The sequence below is a fragment of the Pogona vitticeps genome, chromosome 3 (genome assembly GCF_051106095.1).
Source record: "Pogona vitticeps strain Pit_001003342236 chromosome 3, PviZW2.1, whole genome shotgun sequence".
Taxonomy (NCBI): Eukaryota; Metazoa; Chordata; class Lepidosauria; order Squamata; family Agamidae; genus Pogona; species Pogona vitticeps.
In genome coordinates this window covers 73,113,518-73,134,626 of record NC_135785.1, presented here as the reverse complement: position 1 = coordinate 73,134,626, position 21,109 = coordinate 73,113,518, and the positions used below count along the sequence as shown (strand labels likewise).

Genomic DNA, 21,109 nt, shown 5'->3' with positions numbered 1-21,109 from the left:
AAGCTACGCATCTCATCCATCATGGAAAGAGTACCTCCCTGAAAGGAGAGGGAAGCACCCAAACCGCAAACACTAGGGGCCCCCACCCACAGTATTTCCATCTTATCTGGGTTCAGCCTCAGTCTGTTGTCCATCTCAACACTGTGTCCAGACAGCACTCAAGGGATAGGACAGCATCCTCTGCAGAGGGGTGGAAGGAGAGATAGAGCTGGATGTCATCCACATATTGATGGCATGAAGCTCCAAAACTCCTGATGACCTCCCCCTGCAGTCTCATAAAAATGTTAAACTGCATTGGGGAGATGATTGACCACTGTGGGATTCCACATTTAAGAGTCCACGGAGCAGACATTTCCTCAAGCTATACTCACTGGGGACGGTCCTCCAGGAAGACCCAGAGTCAGGCCAAGGTCTGACCTCAGATTTCCACCCAGAGAGGATGGTATCCCAGGAGGGATAGCAATAGGATACTAATCAATAATTTTAAATTATACATTTTTTCATGTCTCTCTTGAATTGTCCAGTATTAAAAATAATCACATAAATAAAGCTTTCTAAGAAGCCAAAGCAAGGATAACAAAAAATACGTATTGAAAGTATATCCACACAACAGATGTGGTAAAGAGGAATCTGGACAGGTGAAGAGTATGTTTTCGTCTTCTGAAGTAAATCCTCATCTGCAAAAAAAAAAAGAGCCATTTGGTTGCAGATGTGCAGGGGAATAAGAAGTTTATTTGTGGAATTGAAGGCTCTATTGAAAGGTTGTATTTAAATGACAAACTCATTGGTGAAGACATTCTCCAATTAACAAGTAGCAGCTGTATGTCTTTCTATTTTAGGAATCAAATGATTAAAATTGTACGCCTCATTTAAAGAGGACTTTTTTGTATTTTACCTGAGGAAAAAAGAAGCATCAACCCCTTTTCAAAGTACTTGCCTTTCTGATTTATGAAATCTTTTTTCCAGCTGAATGGAAATTCTAAATCAAAAGAGACATTTTGCTTTAATGTGCATATTTTTAACAGGCACATTAAAATAATGAAGCCTTGAAACATGAATATGAATGGAGTGCAATATTTACATATAATGAAGCCAAGTATTGTGAAGTAAAATCTTGGCTTCATGATTATCGAAGCATACCAGTCCATTGCGCCATTCTGACAACAAACATTATGTAAATTCCAATACTAAAACAAACTGCAAACTTCTTAACACAACTCCCCCTACCTTAGAGAAAAGCCTTTCCACAACAATGCATTATTTAGCATGTAACTTCGTATGGTTACATGCTAACCTTTCATTGCTTTTATAAACCTTTCAGGATGGCTCACCACTGGGAAGAATGATATGGGATGAAATTGGCAAACCAGTTGGCCACTTTGGGCTGTGAACTTTCATGAGCTTGCTCATTAGTCTCTTAGCCGCAATTCACTAAATATTAATTGGATGCAAACACATATCCTTGATATTTGTGTCAGGTTCTTCAGGACAGATACTGTACTGTATATACAACATTCCTTTCCCAACAGCAGCTCCTAAGCAAGTCATTCTCTTGCCTAAAAGTGCCTCTCCACTGAAAATGCCTTGAAAAGACCACAAAGCCTGTGCATGTGTTTTCTGATTGCTAGAGGGTAGCTACCCATCCCAACCAACGTACCTTCTAAGGTACACAGGTGTGGGCACACAGAGCTCCATCAGTGCCATGCAGCGGCAGCCGGGGTTGATGCCTGTTTACTTCTGGGTTTCAGATGAAACCACTCCCACTGCATGCAGGGCACCCATGCAGTGGGGATAACAATTAGAGGGATCCCTAATTCACCATAAGAGCATGAAATCTAATGTTCATATAGAGTAGCTCTCCCCTCAATTTTCCTCAAGTTGCGAGGCATCTCTTAAAGCAGCGGTCCCCAAAGTTTTTAGCCCTGCGGATGGCTGGGGAAGGTGGGGCACCCCCCTACACTCGTGCGCATGCACAAAGGAGCAGGGGCACTTGTGTGGGCGCACGCATGCTTGTGCACATGCGCAAAGGGCAGCGAGGTGCTCAGGGGCACTCATGCACATACACAAAGGGGTGGGAGAGTGCTCATGTGGGCGCAGATGCATGTGCACAGGTGCAAATGGGCTGTGCAGGGAGGAGTGCGGGCAGGTGTTGAGGGGGAGGTCTGTCTCCATGGCCCGGTCCAGCTCAGGCCACGGACCAGCATGGGACTGCAGACCAGGGGTTGGGGACCTCTATCTTAAAGGATACATTTAATAGCCTTTTGACTGGCATTGTGCAGAGTGCACGAGGATTTTTGGATTAATGACAAATAAAATTAAATAATTGTATTATACTAACCTCACACACAGGATGATACTGGTTTATATAAGATTGTTATCTGATATGTATTTACCTGGGATTAAGCCCTGCTGAATTTAGTGGAATCTACTTCCACGCAGGCATTATAAAATTGTGCTGTAAAACATGTTCATACTGTCATTCATCAAAATTGATCCCAGAGCAGTTTATAATTTGGCTTATCTTAGTTCTGTCCTTTTGTCTACATTGCATACACATGTACAGTATATTGTTATGTAAAAAGTATAGAGACTAGATATGTAAAAATACACTTTTGCAAGGCCTGTTTAGATTCAGGTTCCAAAAATCTTTACTTTTCCTTAAATAAATAATACTTTGATTCTTACTTCATACAAACAAAATCTGTATAGGCATATTCCTTGCTAAGCATGAAATGTTTATAATAAAATATTAAAATAGCAATAGAAACATCATTTATCAAGAATATGAGAAAATAATAGCCTTCCTATTATTTATTCAGAATAAAATGCAGAAAATATATAGTGTTAGGAAATAACACTGAAAAGATGACTAGTAATATTAAAATATACACCGAAAACCTGTATTGACTGATATATACACTAACCTATTTCTAAAATATGTCCCACATACATATGGGGGACATACAGCTCACTATTTGGATAGCTTTTTATGCTGTCTGGTTCAAATCAAATTACGGCATCCACATGTGTTTTGACGTAGAGCAACTTGGGTGCAAACAAACCAGCCGCATGAGCTATAGAACGGGATAATCAGAAGTGCTCCAAAAATACCAAAAATCCTATAGCTCCAGTGCTGTGTCTAAAGAGGAACAAGTTGCTCTGTAACATATTTGGTGGGTTGCTGCATTGAAAGGGGTGGTGGAGAACCCCTCTCCACTACTTTAATCTAATCTACTATTTCAAAATTTTAAAATATATTTTTCTATTGATGCAGTGCTATTCTGGATGAACAAGGAACGTTGGCAGTATTATGTGTACCATGAAGAAGGATCGATCAATGTGAACAGCTGGATTGCCCGAGTGTGAGATAAGATAAGATCCTTTTGAATGTGATTAGAACTAAAGATAAGAACCTTTTAAAGGTGATTAGAACTAAAGATAAGAACCTTTTGAATGTGAACCAGACTGTTCCAACTTCCTTGATCTAGAACTGCCCTCACTTTAGCATAGTAAGTCACGGTTAGGATAGGTCTATTTGAATCAATTGAATTTACAAAGGAGTTGACTCACTAAATCCCCACTGATTCAAAGGGCTTAATTTACTGCAATTTACTACACTAAGCAATAATCTCAAATAAGAACTCTTTGGAGAAACTGAAAAATCAGGCAACTTTTCCTATCAAAATGTCTTCGCTTACCTCTGACCCCTACCCTAAGGCATGGTCAGAAGAAATTTTTGTATACACACAGCATGGTGTCTGGCCTATTGTTTTCCTCAAAATTAATTCTACATTTTCTCTCAAAATTCAGAAAGATAACCAGAAGGCACAGAAGGGGTCCTACCAGGTGAAGAATGAAACACACTTGGAGAAAGTGAAATAAGTTCCACTACATAAGCAGAAATTAATCCATGTTATTTCGGATTCAAGCCTTTATCCCAAAAAGTCACATCTCAATAGCCTATGACTGATTATCCTGTTGAATCAGTTATCACATGGAGCCCAGTCAGGCTCCACTAGAATGTAACTGATTTCAGATAATGCAAGACTCTGTTCTATATTTTTATTTTACTATATACTAACATTCTTTTCAAGGAAGTCCCCATGGTGAGAAATATCTTATGTGTGCTACATTTCCAAATAGTGATGATGCCACTCCCACTCCCTTAGCTCCCTTTGAAACTTCTGTTCCCAATTACAATAAATTTTTAAGCAATTACCACAGCCCTGAAGTGCCCACAAAGAGTTTCCATCTATATTAGCAACAATTAGTACAACAATCCATCCTTCACAAGTTCTCTGTTGTTGCATGCAATGTTTGAAGGGGTGAAATATGAGTCAGAATAAATTCATTTGTTTTCTCACTAGATGTTGTACCTTCTGCATTCTTGTACCTTTTTATGATCACCTGCTCATGTATGCAACTAAATCACTCAAAATAATAGTAAGTCATTTGCTGTTTCTCAATAAATTCTGTACTTCTCACTTTTTACACTTGCCAAATTCAAAACAAACATTTGTGGTTGTGTTTTATTGGGATATTTCAAACACAACCTGTTTTGGAAGCTGACATTTTCTGATTTCTCCCCTTAGCAGACATATGGGTACAATCCACCAATGTCTTTGAAGTGTCACAGTGATACCTTTCCATTTTCCACTCTGTGCCACTGCAGCCAACTAAATCCCTGAAAATCTCTGGCATACTTAGGGGTCTCAAACCTGGTTGACTGCAAGCTTTGTGGTACTTGGTTCCCAGAGATCTGTCAAAACACTATTTCTCCTTGAAGACATAAGGAAGAAGAGGAGAAGAAGGGGGGGGGAGTGGCAACATCAAAGCAGAACATTTTTGTGGGTTCTAAATACTGTTAAGATCCTTGGCAGAGTTTATTGTTATATGAAGTGGAACTGGTAAGATTTCTTGTCCTTTTATTTTGGGTTGCCAAGGTTTGAATAATGCTAGGCTTCACATCAAAACGCAAAACATATTTTAAAATAAAAGTTTTACTTCCTTTATAGAACAATGGGGGAAAGAAAATACCAAAGAAGTTGAAATGAATCCTTAGAAAGATATATATAAATAATGCTTAATTGCAAACAACACTGTGCACTGTACTTACTGCAAGCACTTTTGAATTCCATTTTACAATTGTTTCCATATGCATATTTTTAATATAGTAAATATTTAATATTTAACAATAAACTGTACACTTACTTGTTGTGGTTACACAAACAGGTGAACTGTAAACTGAGTCTCCTGATGGATCTGTGACTTTAAGCCGAAATCTGTAGGTTGTTCTAGGTTTAAGACCTTCCACAACATGCTGTCGAGCATATCCCCTAAAAAAATAATGAGTCTGATTTCTCATCCATCATTTTATCAATGTGAATGTATGAAAATCATAAGAACAAAAAATTGTTTAGTTGAAAAATATGTGTGCACGTGTCCATGCACACATAACATGCTATTTTTGCTCTCTTACATGCCACTATGGAACCTTCTGCAAATTAATTTGTTCCAACTTTACATACAAAAATATTTCCATTTGACCACTGCTAAAAAGATGCAGAGCAAAATTCATGCTTGCATAAATATCTAAGCTGTATATAGACAGGAAACCAAGATAAAGAGGCATACATGATCAAAAATAAGACACAGAACATCTGTAGGTGTTATCAAGCACACCATTGCTATATATTTTTCAAGGATAAAAAGGCAGGTTTTACCATAGTAATTTAATTGCCTGACCTGAAATTTGGATTGCAGCTACAATTGTCTATAACAACCACAGAGTGTGCCATGTGCTATTGCTTTTTCTAAAAAGCAGAATCATTCTAAAGCATCTGACAGTGTAACAAGCTTTTTTCCTAGAGCATTAAGAATACTTTAAATTAAAACAAAAAAAAATGTTGATGGCAGAAACTGGTATATTGACTAAAAAACAAAATAGATTATATTTATGCAGTCTAATTCTGCCACCTAGTGACAATTCAATACAGAATCCTTCTGATTAGGAAACAAATGATGTTTCAGGGGAGTCACAGGCAGGTTATGCAATATTTCAGCCAAGTTACTTTTTACTGATTTTTAAAATCTTTTAGCCAGGTGCATAAAGCATGTATACACAATTTTCAGAAGAAGGCAGATTTCATTATGACAGATGAAAAAGCACAGGTAGCAATTCTGGACACCAATTTAATTTCAAATAAGCCCCAGTAAAATGAAACCCCACCCTCCACCATTGTGCAGCATTGTGAAGGAACCAGAAGAAGATGACAGGACTGGACTTGAATAAGTAGATTGTTGTACATGAAAAGAAAAATAAAGCACCCCCTGAAAATAGCCCCTCATACATTTTGGAGCAAAAATTAATATAAAATCCTGTCTTATTTTCGGGAAAACACGGTAGTAGAGCTTGGAACATTACATTTTTAAAAGAAAGTACTGAGTTCCACATTACAGTCCCTCCTAACAGCTAGACTGCTGTAATCATTAACATTTATCCAACTGCACAAGTAAGTTGCTGCAATATAGAGTATTAACACAGTGCCCTACCATTATCAAAATCCCAATGTTCCCTCTAAGGTGTGTGTGCATATGCTCGCTCAGCTCTCCACTGGCACCACGCAGCAGTAGCCAGTGTCAATGCCTGTTTATTTTCTAGTTTTGGATAAACACCCCACCCCCATGAAGACGTGAGGTTCCTACACAGCGGGGCTCAAAATTAGAGGAAATGTTGCTGAAACCATCATCATCATCACAATCATCAACATCATCGTCTCTGCGCATTCATGCGCATTCACATTGTTTTTAACTGTACTGATACATTTCTTTCTATCTGAACCATTATAGCAGGCTACACTGCTGTTTTACTGAAGAAGAGCGGAGGACAAGTACAAGTAGCTCCAGAGCTAATGAAGTGATTGGGCCAAAGCCGAAAGGACGCTCAGCTGTGGACATGCCTGGAAGTGAAAGGAAAGTCCGAAGCTAGAAAGAAAAATACTGCATAGGAACCTGGAATGTAAGATCTATGAACCTTGATAAGCTGGATGTGGTCAAACAGGAGATTACAAGAATAAACATTGACATCCTGGGCGTCAGTGAATTAAAATGGACAGGAATGGGCGAATTCAATTCAGATGATTATCATATCTACTATTGTGGGCAAGAATCCTATTAAAAGAAGAATTCTATTAAAATTGATAGAATGATTTCAATACGAATCCAAGGCAGACCTTTCAACATCACAGTCATCCAAGTTTATGCACCAACCACCAATGCTGAGGAGACTAAAATTGACCAATTTTATGAAGACTTACAACACCTTCTAGAACTGACACCAAAGAAAGATGTTCTTCTCATTATAGGGGATTGGAATGTTAAAGGAGGAAATCAAGAGATAAAAGGAACAACAGGTAAGTTTGGCCTTAGAGTTCAAAACGAAGCAGGGCAAGGGCTAATAGAATTTTGTCAAGAGAACAAGCTGGTCATCACAAACACTCTTTTCCAACAACACAAGAGGTGACTCTACACATGGAAATCACCAGATGGGCAATACAGAAATCAGATTGATTATATTCTCTGTAGCCAAAGATGGAGAAGCTCTATACAGTCAGCAAAAACAAGAACTGGAGCTGATTATGGCTCTGATCATCAGCTTTTCATAGCAAAATTCAAGCTTAAACTAAAGAGAGTAGGAAAAACCACTGGGCTAGGCTAGTCAGGTATAATCTAAACCAAATCCCTTATGAATGCACAGTGGAAGTGAAGAACAGATTTAAGGAACTCGATTTGGTGGAGAGAGCCTGAAGAACTATGGATGGAGGCTTGTAACATTGTACAGGAGGCAGCAACAAAAACCATCTCAAAAAAAACGAAATGCAAGAAAGCAAAATGGCTGTCCAACAAGGCCTTACAAATAGCAGAAAAGAGAAGGGAAACAAAATGCAAGGGAGATAGGGAAAGTTACAGAAAATTGAATGTAGACTTTCAAAAAATAGCAAGGAGAGACAAGAGGGCCTTCTTAAATGAACAGTGCAAAGAAATAGAGGATAATAATAGAAAAGGAAAAACCACAGATCTGTTCAGGAAAATTGGAGATATTAAAGGAAGATTTTGTGTAAAGATGGACATGATAAAGGACAAAAATGGTAGGGACCTAACAGGAGCAGATGATATAAAGAAGAGGTGGCAAGAATACACAGAGGAATTATACCAGAAAGATCTGGATGGCACACACAACCCAGATAATATAGTTGCTGACCTTGAGCCAGACATCCTGGAGAGTGAAGTCAAGTGGGCCTTAGAAAGCCTGGCTAACAACAAGGCCAGTGGAGGTGATGGCATTCCAGTTGAACTATTTAAAATCTTACAAGATGACGCTGTTAAGGTGCTACATCCAATATGCCAGCAAGTTTGGAAAACTCAGCAGTGGCCAGAGGATTGGAAAAGATCAGTCTACATCCCAATCCCAAAGAAGGGAAGTGCCAAAGAATGTTCCAACTACCATACAATTGCACTCATTTCACACACTAGCAAGATTATGCTCAAAATCCTCCAAGGCAGGCTTCAACAGTATGTGGACCGAGAACTCCCAAAAGTACAAACTGGATTTCAAAGGGGCAGAGGAACTAGAGACCAAATTGCTAACATGTGCTGGATTATGGAGAAAGCCAGAGAGTTCCAGAAAAACATCTACTTCTGCTTCATTGACTATGCAAAAGCCTTTGACTGTGTGGACCACAGCAAACTATAGCAAGTCCTTAAAGAAATGGGAGTGCCTCACCACCTTATCTATCTCCTGAGAAACCTATATGTGGGACAGGAAGCAACAGTTAGAACTGGATATGGAACAACTGATTGGTTCAAAATTGGGAAAGGAGTACGACAAGGCTGTATATTGTCCCCATGCCTATTTAACTTATATGCAGAATACATCATGCAAAAGGCAAGACTGGAGGAATCCCAAACTGGAATTAAGATTGCCGGAAGAAATATCAACAACCTCCAATATGCAGATGATACCACTCTGATGGCAAAAAGTGAGGAGGAATTAAAGAACCTCTTAATGAGAGTGAAAGAGGAGAGCACAAAAATAGTCTGAAGCTCAACATAAAAAAAAAACTAAGATCATGGCCACTGGCCCCATCACCTCCTGGAAAATAGAAAGGGAAGATATGGTGGCAGTGACAGATTTTCCTTTCTTGGGCTCCATGACCACTGCAGATGGTGACAGCAGCCATGAAATTAAAAGACTCCTGCTTCTTGGGAGGAAAGCGATGACAACCCTTGACAGCATCTTAAAAAGCAGAGACATCACCTTGCCAACAAAAGTCCGCATATTCAAAGCTGTGGTTTTTCCTGCATTTATGTATGGAAGTGAGGGCTGGAGCATAAAGAAAGCTGACCGCTGAAGATTTCATGCTTTCGAATTGTGGTGTTGGAGGAGGCCCTTGAGAGTCCCCTGGACTACAAGATCAAATCTATCCATTTTAAAGGAAATCAACCCTGAGTGCTCACTGGAAGGACAGATCCTGAAGCTGAGGCTCCAATACTTTGGCCATCTCATGAAAAGACTCCCTGGAAATGACCCTGATGTTAGGAAAGTGTGAAGGCAAGAACAGAAGGGGATGACAGAGGACGAGATGGTTGGACAGTGTCATCGAAGCTACCAACATGAATTTGACACAACTCTGGGAGGCAGTGGAAGACAGGAGGGCCTGGCATGCTCCGGTCCATGGGGTCACAAAGAGTCAGACACGACTAAACAACAACACTGCTCTTTAATTTTGTATTGATTCATTTTCTCTACTGTTTCTTGGGGCAATCAGGGCTTCCCCTTGTCCTTTTTTTAAAAAAAAATTACAAAAGTTATACAGTGATGTATTCACGAAGGCTTTCACGGCCAGGATCTAATGGTTGTTGTCGGTTTTTTGGGCTCTTTGGCCATGTTCTGAAGGTTGTTCTTCCTAACGTTTCGCCAGTCTCTGTGGCCGGCATCTTCAGAGGACAGCACTCTGTACTCTGGACCTGTGCTCTGGAGTGCTGTCCTCTGAAGATGCCAGCCACAGAGACTGGCAAAATGTTAGGAAGAACAACCTTCAGAACACGGCCAAAGAGCCCGAACAACCATTATACAGTGATGCCTCGCAAGACAAAAATAATTCGTTCCATGAGTCATTTCATTTTGCCAAAATTTCATCTTGCGAAGTGCAGTTTCCCATAGGAATGCATTGACATTTAATGAATGTGTTCCTATTTGTCTTGTGAAGCACGGCCACAGAAAAATTTGTCTTGCGAGGCACCAAAAATCGCAATGCACTTTCATCTTGCGAGTTTTTCATTGCGCGAGGCATCACTGTATATCAATACAGTGGTATGAGTCTTTTCTTCTTCACTCACAAGTCCCCTTTTCCTTCTTTCCCTGCATAGCTCTCCTGAAGTGGGTTTTAAAAGATTTGCAAAGTATTGTAAAGAGCAGGGTTAAAGAGAGAGAGAGGGAGGGAGGGAGGAGATGTTAATGCCTCATCCCTTTAAAGCAGGAAATGTCCCATTCTCAATCCACAAGGGAAAGGGAAAGGATGCACGCAATCACAACAACAATAACACTAAGCAGCATGTGGGAGGGACAAGAGTGATATTATGGCTCTTACAAGAACATATTTCATCCACTGTTAGCTAATTTCCATGAACAGAGAACCACTGTTCAGTGCAATTAATTATACTTAAGTACTCACTCCACTGAGCCATAAAGATAAATGTGAAAAGTCTACAACTGTGGAAGGACTGGTGCAGTCCAGATATATTTGCTGTAGTTGCAAATACAGTATATCTGGAGTGCATCAGTCCTTCCAATTTATGTCACTTCTGTCTTGCACTGTTGCTTTTCTTTTCATTTGTAGAAACAAACAAAAAGCAGAACCGCACTTACGTGTAAATTAGACCATATTTGTGTAACTTAGGATCCTCTTCTTCAACTGAAAATTTTAACCACTGTTCCTGTGGACCTTTCCGTTGTTCTTCCCGGTCCCAACTTAGGTGAATATTGTGGTGGCTCACATGTCCTACAACTGGAGGTTTTAGGATGGAACGTCTTTCTACAAATGAATCACACCAAAGTGTTATTTTTAACATGACAAGATCTTCTAAAAAACTGGAGAATAGTTTTTCATTGCCATTTGCCTGGAAATGTTAGTCTGTACACAATATTCTTAGAACTGCACAGCAGTTGTAGGACAATCCTTGAATTATTTCCTCTTTTCACCTGCAACAATATAATAATCAGAACTGCCAAGCAAGTTCTTTCCATATGTGGATCTAAATTATTACCAACCCCGCTCTATGAAGAATCCTCATTACGCTGACATTTTTGCGATCGCTTTTGCAATCGCAAAACGATGGTTTACATGGGGGAATTTCACTTAGCGATGATCAGCTCCCTGCTTCGGGAACCGATTTTCGCTTTACGACAATCAGCAAACAGCTGATTGTCGGGTTTTAAAATGGCCGCCGGCTGAAGAAAATGACTCCCCACTGTTTTCTAGAATGGATTCCTCGTTTTACAGGCACCGAAAATGGCCGCCATATGGAGGATCTTCACTGGACAAGCAGGTATTCAGTCCATTGGAATGCACTGAACGGTTTTCAATGCGTTTCAATGGTTTTTTTCATTTTGTTTGACGATGTTTTCGCTCTACAGTGATTTCGCTGGAACGAATTAACATCGTCAAGCGAGGCACCACTGTATTTATATCCTGCTTTGTTATCTTCAAAGATCCACAAAGCTGTTTAAAAGGAAAATCCCAATCTCAAAGGAACTGTATGGCTGCAGTTAAATTATCATCTTTAGTGTGCCTGTTGAGACATCCAGAACTGTTAATACTGCTTCAAATGCCCCGGGGGGGGGGGGGAATTAAAAGTTCTTGTTGAAAAACACCTTGGTCCCACATGACTTGTAAACTTCAATATCACACACTGGACTATTTATCAACTCCTTTACTGCCCTGGATGGATTACATATATTCCACAGTAATTCACATAAAATGTCCACATACATAACAGGCTTCTAAATTACTTCTGATGTTGACCTAAATAAAGCAACTAAGCTGTATTCAGTGGTATCCTTATGCCAGCAGAATGAACACTGCTCACGGATCAAAATTGCAGCACCTATCTGTCCTCTAAATATGCTCTGTGGATTTCAGGGACACTCTTGGGAGAACTGAAATGTGGGAGAGATCCACAAGGCAGCAAAGGGAAACTTATGTAGGAAGAGGAGAATATAAAAACATACTGCAACAGGCTATTTCTGTATATTATTTTCCTAGTTATCATACATTATAATAGCAAAATCAGCTCACAGCATTCCTTGCAAGCTAACAATGCTATCAGTTGCAATGCAATTAACATGTTTCACTTATAAGAACATACAGTAAATAGCAACATCTCCAATTTTAACAAAGCTAGTGTATTCTAATATATTGTTCCACAAGAAGAAAATTATTCTAAATATTCAAAATTGCATGGGGGATTATTAATTCATAGATTATATTACTACTCCTATACCTTCTGATAATCACTGGTGGGCTAGTGCCATTTTGGGGGGGGGTGCACAGTAGTAATGCTATGTCAGTACTTATGCTGAGACATTGGTCAGTCTTGTGCATTAAATAAGTCTTTGGGAAATGTAGATATATTTAGATTTTAATTAAAGAAAATACTTCAAAGACAAATTTATAACTTATCCTAGGTAGGTTTAGTGAACAATCAATTACATACTGTCACTAACTCTTTAAATATATATTGTTTTAATTGTGCTAATAAAATTACCACAAAAATAATGATCAAGTCATTTGGAAAGTGTTGGTTGTATACCTTGATCAGAATTCACATTTTATTTGAAATGTTTGGACAAAATATAATGATGTTTTTACAGGATTCCCCATTACTGTTACAAGGAATGTACTGTACTGTATTTGCCTGCCTCCAAAGAAATCTACCAGCAAAGATCATTTTTTTCCTTAGGACAATTGCAACAAAACCTGATAACAAACTTTTTCCTTTTCCATCAAAGTATCTAAACACTAAGAAGAAACACATTATGTATTGTGTCTTCTCTATTAGCAACAACTATAACAAGAATGTAATTAAAAATATAAATATATAAAGCTACATACAATTTTTGCAGTAAATATGGTGGGAGGCTTATGAGATCTCAGAGTTCTAACATGACTTATAGAATATGTCACAATCAAGTGACACAAAGATATTCTATACTACATAAAGCAACATTCTGAAAGGAAAGAAAGGAATACAGGTGAATATTTTATTTTACCATGCTAGGGTCCCTAATCACACAACTCCCTTCATTATGTGCTATTTAATCCTTTTTGAGAGAAAGTGTGGTATAATGGATAGAGCATCAGACTAGGATTCCAAAGGGTTCAAATCCCTACTTAGCGATGGAAACTCACTGGGGAGTGGCAAAAGTAAAATACTTCATGAACATCTCCCACACCTAAAAACTGCATTGGGACAGCATAAGCTAGCAGCCCATAACAACAGCAATATTTCTTTTCTTATGTAGTGAATAATTTATATACAGTAATGAAGGGTTCATCAAGTCAGAAATTGTGAACAGTTTCATTGGCAGAGAAGAGATGGCTAACACAAAAGCGATGATTTAAACTATGTACTGTATTTCTTTTGATGTTCCTGGACACATTCCAATAGCCAGTATGTAAGTGCAATACGATTTCCAGTGTCACTTCTTTTTCTGAATCCAGCTTGAATATCTGGTATTTCTCATTCCATATACAGTAAAAGTCTTTGTTGTAAAATCTTGAGCATTACTCTGCTTGCAAGGGATATCAATACAGTCTGTCGCCCATTGTTTTGTTTTTCACATTTGTTGGCATATTATTTTTAGGAATTTTATAGATTTTGTCTCTGTACTTGCAGTAGTTGTATCTGTTACTGGTGATTTATATTTTCTAGTTGGTTTGAGAATAGCTTTCACTGAACCTTCTAAAACATTGCTTCATTATCGAAAGATTGTTTGTCAAAGAAATCTGTTATTCCCGCATCTCTTCTATATAGTTCTTCAGTATTTTTTTTCATCTTTATTTTAAATTAATCCCTCATTGATCTTTCTGCAACTCTAAGCTTGGTGTACATTTTCCTTGGATTTTTGGGATCGTATGAAAGCAATCTCTTGTTTTTTTCTTTATTGTTCTCTAATGTGCCTACAGCACACTCTACACCAAGCTTTTGGTGGAAAATTATACCACAATTTACAGAATCCCACAGCAAACATGGCCATTTCAGATTCTGGTATCTGTAGCCAAGAAAAGTCTTTTTTCAAGTTGCACTGTGAACTCTGCTGTTCTCTGCTACATAATTACTGTTTACATTAGGAAGTAGACAAGAGTTTCTGAAATGATGATCAATTTAAGATATACTGAATCATTAGAAACAAAAAAAATATTGTCAGTTATGGACTTTTTTTTTAACATCTCTGCTTCTAATGCTTATATCACTCATGGATTTTTTCCCCCTGTATGATACCCCATATCCTTTTATAATGCCTTTTGTAATATCTTTTTTTTAACGTCAGAAATTTTCCAGTATTATTAGAAAACTATTAATGAGATGATTCTTTGAATTCAATTCATTTGAGAAATTTCTGTAATGTAATTTAGAAGGGAGATTCTGATATTAAAACAGCCATTAAAACATCTCTTTAAACCAGAAAAAGAAATGTAGTTATTATTTTTAAGGACTTAATTATACAGCTTCAGAGCATGACCTTACTTTTTTGTCTTTTGATGTTTTTTCTGGCACCATACTGCAAAAGTAGGTTGATTAGAGCTATAGGCATCTGCACTGTTATGATAATTACATATACATTTGTGCTCTCGAAAAGATAATTAAACTACTATTCCACTTTGTCAGATCCATTATATTTACCATATGAATCCTTTTACCACTTTTAGGCATGGTCTGGTAGCTCAGCTGGTACTCTCTTTAAGCTTCGTATCTCTATATATTTATCAGGGGATTAAGTCCAGTTTAATAAAGTAGGGTTTATTTCATGAAAAGAACCACATTATTAATGATCTTTCATCACCTCTAAAGACCATATACAGTGGTGCCCCGTATAGCGAGGTTAATCCGTTCCGGATTAACCTTCGCTATACGAAAACATCGCTGTGCGGGGCAGGAAAACCTATTGGAACGCATTAAACTTAGTTTAATGCGTTCCAATAAGTGTGTAAACTTACCCCCTCCAGCGATGTTTTCGCTCCGGCGGCCATTTTGGAGCCGCCGATCAGCTGATCGGCGGCTCCAAAATGGCCGCCGGATGACCCGAAATGGCCCCTATCAGCGTTTTCGCGCCCTCCCCTTGCTTAGGGAGGTCGCGAAAACGCTGCGGGGGGCATTTCGGGCCATCCGCGGCCATTTTAATGGCCCCCTTTTTGGGGATCGCTATACGGATTTTTCGTTAAATGGTGCACTCGTTAAGCGAGGCACCACTGTATTCCAGCAGGTATTTGTCACATTAGATTCCTAACGGTTGTGTTTCATATATACTGTTGTACAGTGGTGCCTCAACTTATGACCGTCCCGACATACAACCATCTCGAGTTGCAACCAGCTCTGGACACAAAGTTGTGCTTTGACTTGTGGCCAGAGCTTCGAGTTGCAAACAGAAAAGAGGCAGGAAAAAAGGCAAGAAATTCAAATGTAGGTACTAACCACTGGTCGGCGAAGAGCTTCTTTGTAGCTCTTTTGCCCCAATGGTTAGAGAGTGTGCATCTGAGGAGGCTTCAGACTGCCTGGTGCTGCTTTCCGTTCTTGAATAAGTACATTTACTTACTTTGCAGGGTGGGTTTGGGTTTGGAGGGGGTTATGTTTCTGTGCTGTGATTTTTTTTTTGTATTTTTTTCAGCCCCATTGCATTCCAATGGGGCTGGCTGTGTGGGTGTGTTGTTGTTGGTTTTTTCCAGTCCCATCACGTTCCAATGGGGCTGGCTGTGTGGGTATGTTGTTGGTTTTTTCGAGCCTCATCGAGTTCCAATGGGGCTGGCTGTGTGTGTGTGTGTGGGGGGGTGTTTTTTGTGATTATTTTTCAGCCTCATCGCATTCCAACGGGGCTTGTGCTGTTTGTTTTTTGTGGGGTTTTTGACTTTATTTTTTTTGGCCGGAATGGATTAATGGGGTTTCAATGTATTCCTATGGGAAATGGTGCTTCATCTTACGACCATTTCGAGTTATGCCCATCTTTTGGAACAGATTATGGTCGTGAATTGAGGCACCACTGCATCTTCTATTTACTTCCATATTGTTTTATTATATTTTCTCTTTCAGTTTTGTATATATTCTTCACATTTTATATTATTCAACATTGTGGGCATCTTCACTAACCTAAATAAATACAGTAAGACTCATTTCAAAAGAGTATGTCAGTGTGGCTTCTTTCCATGTGACAAGCAGAGCAGTAACTAGGGCAGGACAACCAGGGCTGTGCCCCCTAGTGTCATGTTCGGAGTACAGAATAGCTGCTCTGGCCTGTACTCATCCTCTAAGAAATTAAAGACAGAGGTGCCACACAGACCAAGCTTGCCTGTCACCTGTGGCAAGAAGTAAAGTGTCCCTTCCTCCATTCCTGAGTCATTCCCGTTGCTACCCCTGAATGCATGGGGGGGACCCAAATCTCCAGTGTATGCAGTGAGAGAAACCAAAGAAGGAAGCTGCAGAACTTCCCAAAGCAAGGAAGTTGCTCTCCACCCAGTACTGGCACCTCCTGGCGACCTCGGAGACTACCCTTCCTGTCATGCCTTAGTTCCAAGGACCTCCCGTTGGAACCAGAATTCAGGAAAAGCAGATGATGTATTGTGCAGAGAACACCTCCTTGAGAAAAGGTTTATGCTTTATGATTATAGCTAAGCTGTCACGCAAAGCCACAGGTTATTGTAAAATAGATGGCCATAACATTTGATTGTCCTGATGCATAACCTATATTTATTTATGCATTGGGACAATCAAATATTGCCTAGACTAAATCTCATTTAATAAAGTAAGATTTACCTCATACAAAGCACTATTTATTGTCCTGAGTAACAGGTTAAGCATCAGGACAATCAGTTACTGTTAGGACAGTTTATTGAGAAACAGAATGGTTTACACTAAGCAAATATATCTCCCAGCATGCGAAACATATACAGAAAGTTGAATTAGATTCCAATGAAGGAGGAGTGAAAACTGGGGGGGGGGGGACCACACTAATTTCAGAAATGCAGATTACATGATATCACTGACAAACAACATGAAAGCAGGATTATGGTTGAACATTAAGAAAGCACAAGGAATGATTACTTGTGCCACAGGTGACAGGCAAGTAATACAGAAGAATTACATAACTGCAATGTTGACAATGAAGAAATTTAAATTGTTAAAGATTTTTGAAACTTTGATTCAATTATCAATCCAAATGGAAATTGCAGCCAAGAAATCAGAGGAATAGAGAGACTCCCAAGAGTAACTATGAAGGAACAAAAAAGATTGTCAGTTGTAGCAATGATTTCAACAGTGGTGACCAAGATTATCCATACTATGGTATCTCTGGATACGAAAAAAAAAAAAGAGCAGTGCGCTTAGTGAAAGGACCTTTTGGAGGTCATTAATTTATAGTATCACCATAAGTTAGAAGCAAGCTGACAGTATGTTACCACAAATATGTATGCTTACTCAGACATTAATTTCTCTTTTATTTATTGGGATCTACTCCCAGGCATGTTTGTACAGAATTACAGCTTAGTGAGGAATCCCTCTCAGATTCAAAGGACATCTCCTGCATTTTTATTAATTGCGAAGGACAGAGGAATGGGTGTAACTTGCATGAAAATAGATGCTTATAGACATTCCCACTTTTTCACAACTATTAAAATTATAAGGTACCATCTGGCCACCCTAAGAGGCGTTTCCTTTTCCTGCATATTCGTACATGATATTTTGGTATCAGTCCCATTCCATTTCATCTGATGAATCAGAAACCAAATAATAACTCATGACAGAAATTTGGGTAATGGTGAGATTCAGCCAATTAAATTTATCTTTATCTGACATGCTGGATAAAATTTTACCATACCATATGTAGTTCCTGCCCCCATTTGCTCTATAAATATTTTACTTCAAGCAATGCAGATGACTTTTCTTTTCTGTATTGAAACATACTATGCTTTGTATGAGTTGGTCTGTGAGAAGTGTTTATTTCTTGTTTAATCCATGACTACAATAAATGGTTATAGTTCAGGATGTACAGGTCTCAATCACAAAAAGACAAGCAGAGAGAAGAATTTTACAGGGACTACCACTAGAACAAATGCAGACACCTTCTTCTACCATCTTTTTGCAATATTTAACCAACTTTCAACTCTGATTACAGGCCATTTCTGATGCCCCCTTCTGGTCTCAGTCCTGGCTTCCAATCTTTTCTTCTCCTTTTACCGTAATTCCAGGCAAAGCACATTCTTCAGTTTGAATAATATTTCCAAGTCCTCTTCTTGAACCAGAATCATCATATCCCTCTACTCCTCTTCCTACACCTATGGCTAACACACCAGACTTCCCTTTTTTTTTCTCTTTCATTACTACAAATCTCAACTAAATGGAGGAATTGCCTCTACCTGAAAGCACAAGTGGGACGTGGTGGCGCTGTGGGTTAAACCTCAGAAGCCTCTGTGCTGCAAGGTCAGAAGACCAGCAGTCGTAAGATCGCATCCAGGCGACGGAGTGAGCTCCCGTCGCTTGTCCCAGCTCTTGCCAACCTAGCAGTTCGAAAGCATGTAAAAATGCGAGTAAATAAGTAGGTTCCACTACAGTGGGACAGTAATGGTGTTCCATGTCTAGACGCGCTAGCCACGTGACCATGGAAACTGTTTTCAAACAAACGCTGGCTCTATGGCTTGGAAACAGGGATGAGCACCTCACCCTAGAGTCGGACATGACTAGACTAAATGTCAAGGGGGACCTAAGAGAGCACAAGCTCCCCCCTCCAGCCCCCAAAACCAAACAGAATGGGTTTTGTTTCAGAATGGAAATTAATAGTAGATGCCAAATTTCAGACACACAGTCAAGTTTTGAAACACTACAATCAATATATTGGAATCCCACTCAATCTTTTGAGTTCACTACTCTAGAGTAAAGGTGTTTTTTTAACAGGATTTCTTTTTAAAAAGAGTTATACAATAAACAGAAACCCAACAGATGCTTGTCTAAATTGTCTTTCTCTGCATCTCCATGCTGAAAAAAGGGCTTGGACGAATTTGCTAGACATGTAGGTACAGTATCAGAACAGAAAAGTACCAAAAACCATGGTGATCTGAATTCACAGCTTTTATTTCCTTTCTCCCTATGGATCCCTTCCCCATTTTAACTTCTGTACTCTCGGTTTTTACACGCATTCTCTCCTAACCATTCACAAAAAATTCTTCTTCTCTCTCATTCTCTGATAATTGACTTTTAAAAAAGCGTTGATGGATTCAGAAAGCCCAGGAATCTCACCCGCTGGATGGATACACTCTCCTGAAGACAGGAAATACTTTAGTGATGCACTGGGTTTCTCAGCAGTAACAGAGAACGCACTCTGCTCATGCTCGCTTCATTACTGCTTCACATTTTGGGGGGTTAACAAACACTCCTGCGTTCTCATGCCCCGGGCTGTGTTTCCATATCTAAAACAAGGGTCCCCTCCTTCCACCGTTTCAACGTATTCTCACCCCAGTTTCCTTCCTTCTCAGCCATGCTGCCCCCTCTTTTCTGCCTCAGATCCAGTCACCTCGAACCTTCTCCGTGGGCCGCTCCGTGCTCCGTTTGCCCGCAAGGCCGCGCCCAGCGTCCCGTTGCCATAGCAACGCAACTGCTCGGCGAGGCCCGCAGCCGCGACCTTGGAGTCCCGGCGTCAAAGGGACGGAGAGACGAGGGAGGGAAAGGGACAAGGACGTCGAGGAATCGTCCCGCTTCGATCTGAATGTGAATAATCTGGATGTGGCAGGCAAAATCAATGCCATCGTTAAGTGATATTTATCGCTTTGTAATGAAAGACGTCTATCAGGACTGAAGGCTGCCTGGGAAGGAATCCCGCAGCTTTCCCGCTTGTTTTCCCTCAGAGATTTCATTTGCTCCCCTTGTTGAGGGAAAATCCTAATTAGCAGTCCTCAATTAGCCGTTTTTCAAGGAAACGAGGATAATGTTCGCAGAAACGAACTCACTGGAATTATGTATTAGACAAGTAACGTAGTTACATCTCCTCCTTCACGAAGGACACTGCAAAAAAGGGGGGAAATGTTGCCAGTGTCCTAGCAACACACTTTTGAAGGGGGCCTCCATTCGAAGAGCTGTCCAGTCCTAGTTAAAGGCAAAACCTGAAGATGGAAGGTCAGTTGGAGTTGGCCAGCAGCTACATGAGATCTTGGGGAGAGCCCACTCAAAAGACATTGAGCTCACTTCTTCACTGTCTTTTCCCCTCCAGCAAGAGGTAATAAAATTCTGTTTAAATCATAAAACTCATTTCTGATTTTGCATTGGTACATACAGCCCTGACTTTTAGTGATCCATGTCCTTTTTTGATTACAAGGAGTGGACAAGTACCTACACCTCTGTAAACTCCACAATATCAGACAAAAGGAACACAGTGTAGAACTGGGAATTCACTACAGCAACATAGAATATTGCTCACGGGGTATTTAAGCTGAACCTAGGCTGCCCCAGAAGGCTCTGTTTTCAGGCATGTAGCCATGGAAGAGGAGCATGGAGGACTGTCCAAACATTCCTCTGCTTCTCAGTGCACAGACAAACTGCATTCTCGAAGGCTGCATTCTCGAAGGCTTTCACGGCCGGGATCTGATGGTTGTTGTGGGTTTTTCAGGCTCTTTCTGCCCTGCTAGAATGCATATTACTTTTCTGGTAAAGGATGTCATGCATATATAACAACTGTGTTCATGAGAACTATGCCTAACTTTTCATTTAATTACAGTGGGGTCTTGACTTGAGAACTTAATCCGTATTGGAAGGCGGTTCTCAAGTCAAAAAGTCTGTAAGTCAAGTCTCCATT

At 39.7% G+C, this 21,109-nt stretch overlaps 1 protein-coding gene across 2 annotated transcripts in view; it reads right to left on the bottom strand.

The window, feature by feature from the left end:
- Positions 1-19,919, bottom strand: part of FANK1 (fibronectin type III and ankyrin repeat domains 1) — a 35,638-nt gene extending 15,719 nt beyond the window's left edge. The window contains exons 1-4 of one of the 2 annotated variants that reach the window (XM_072995414.2): positions 19,776-19,919; positions 18,684-18,824; positions 10,928-11,093; positions 5,212-5,336 (exon numbers count right to left, since the gene is read on the bottom strand). In XM_072995414.2, coding sequence (XP_072851515.2) covers positions 5,212-5,336; positions 10,928-11,093; positions 18,684-18,824; positions 19,776-19,800 — 457 coding nt within the window. In that variant the 5' untranslated portion in view covers positions 19,801-19,919. The remainder of the gene's footprint in view (positions 1-5,211; positions 5,337-10,927; positions 11,094-18,683; positions 18,825-19,775) is intronic. The other variant, XM_020791503.3, reaches the window with a different exon arrangement.
- Positions 19,920-21,109: the final 1,190 nt, after the last annotated feature.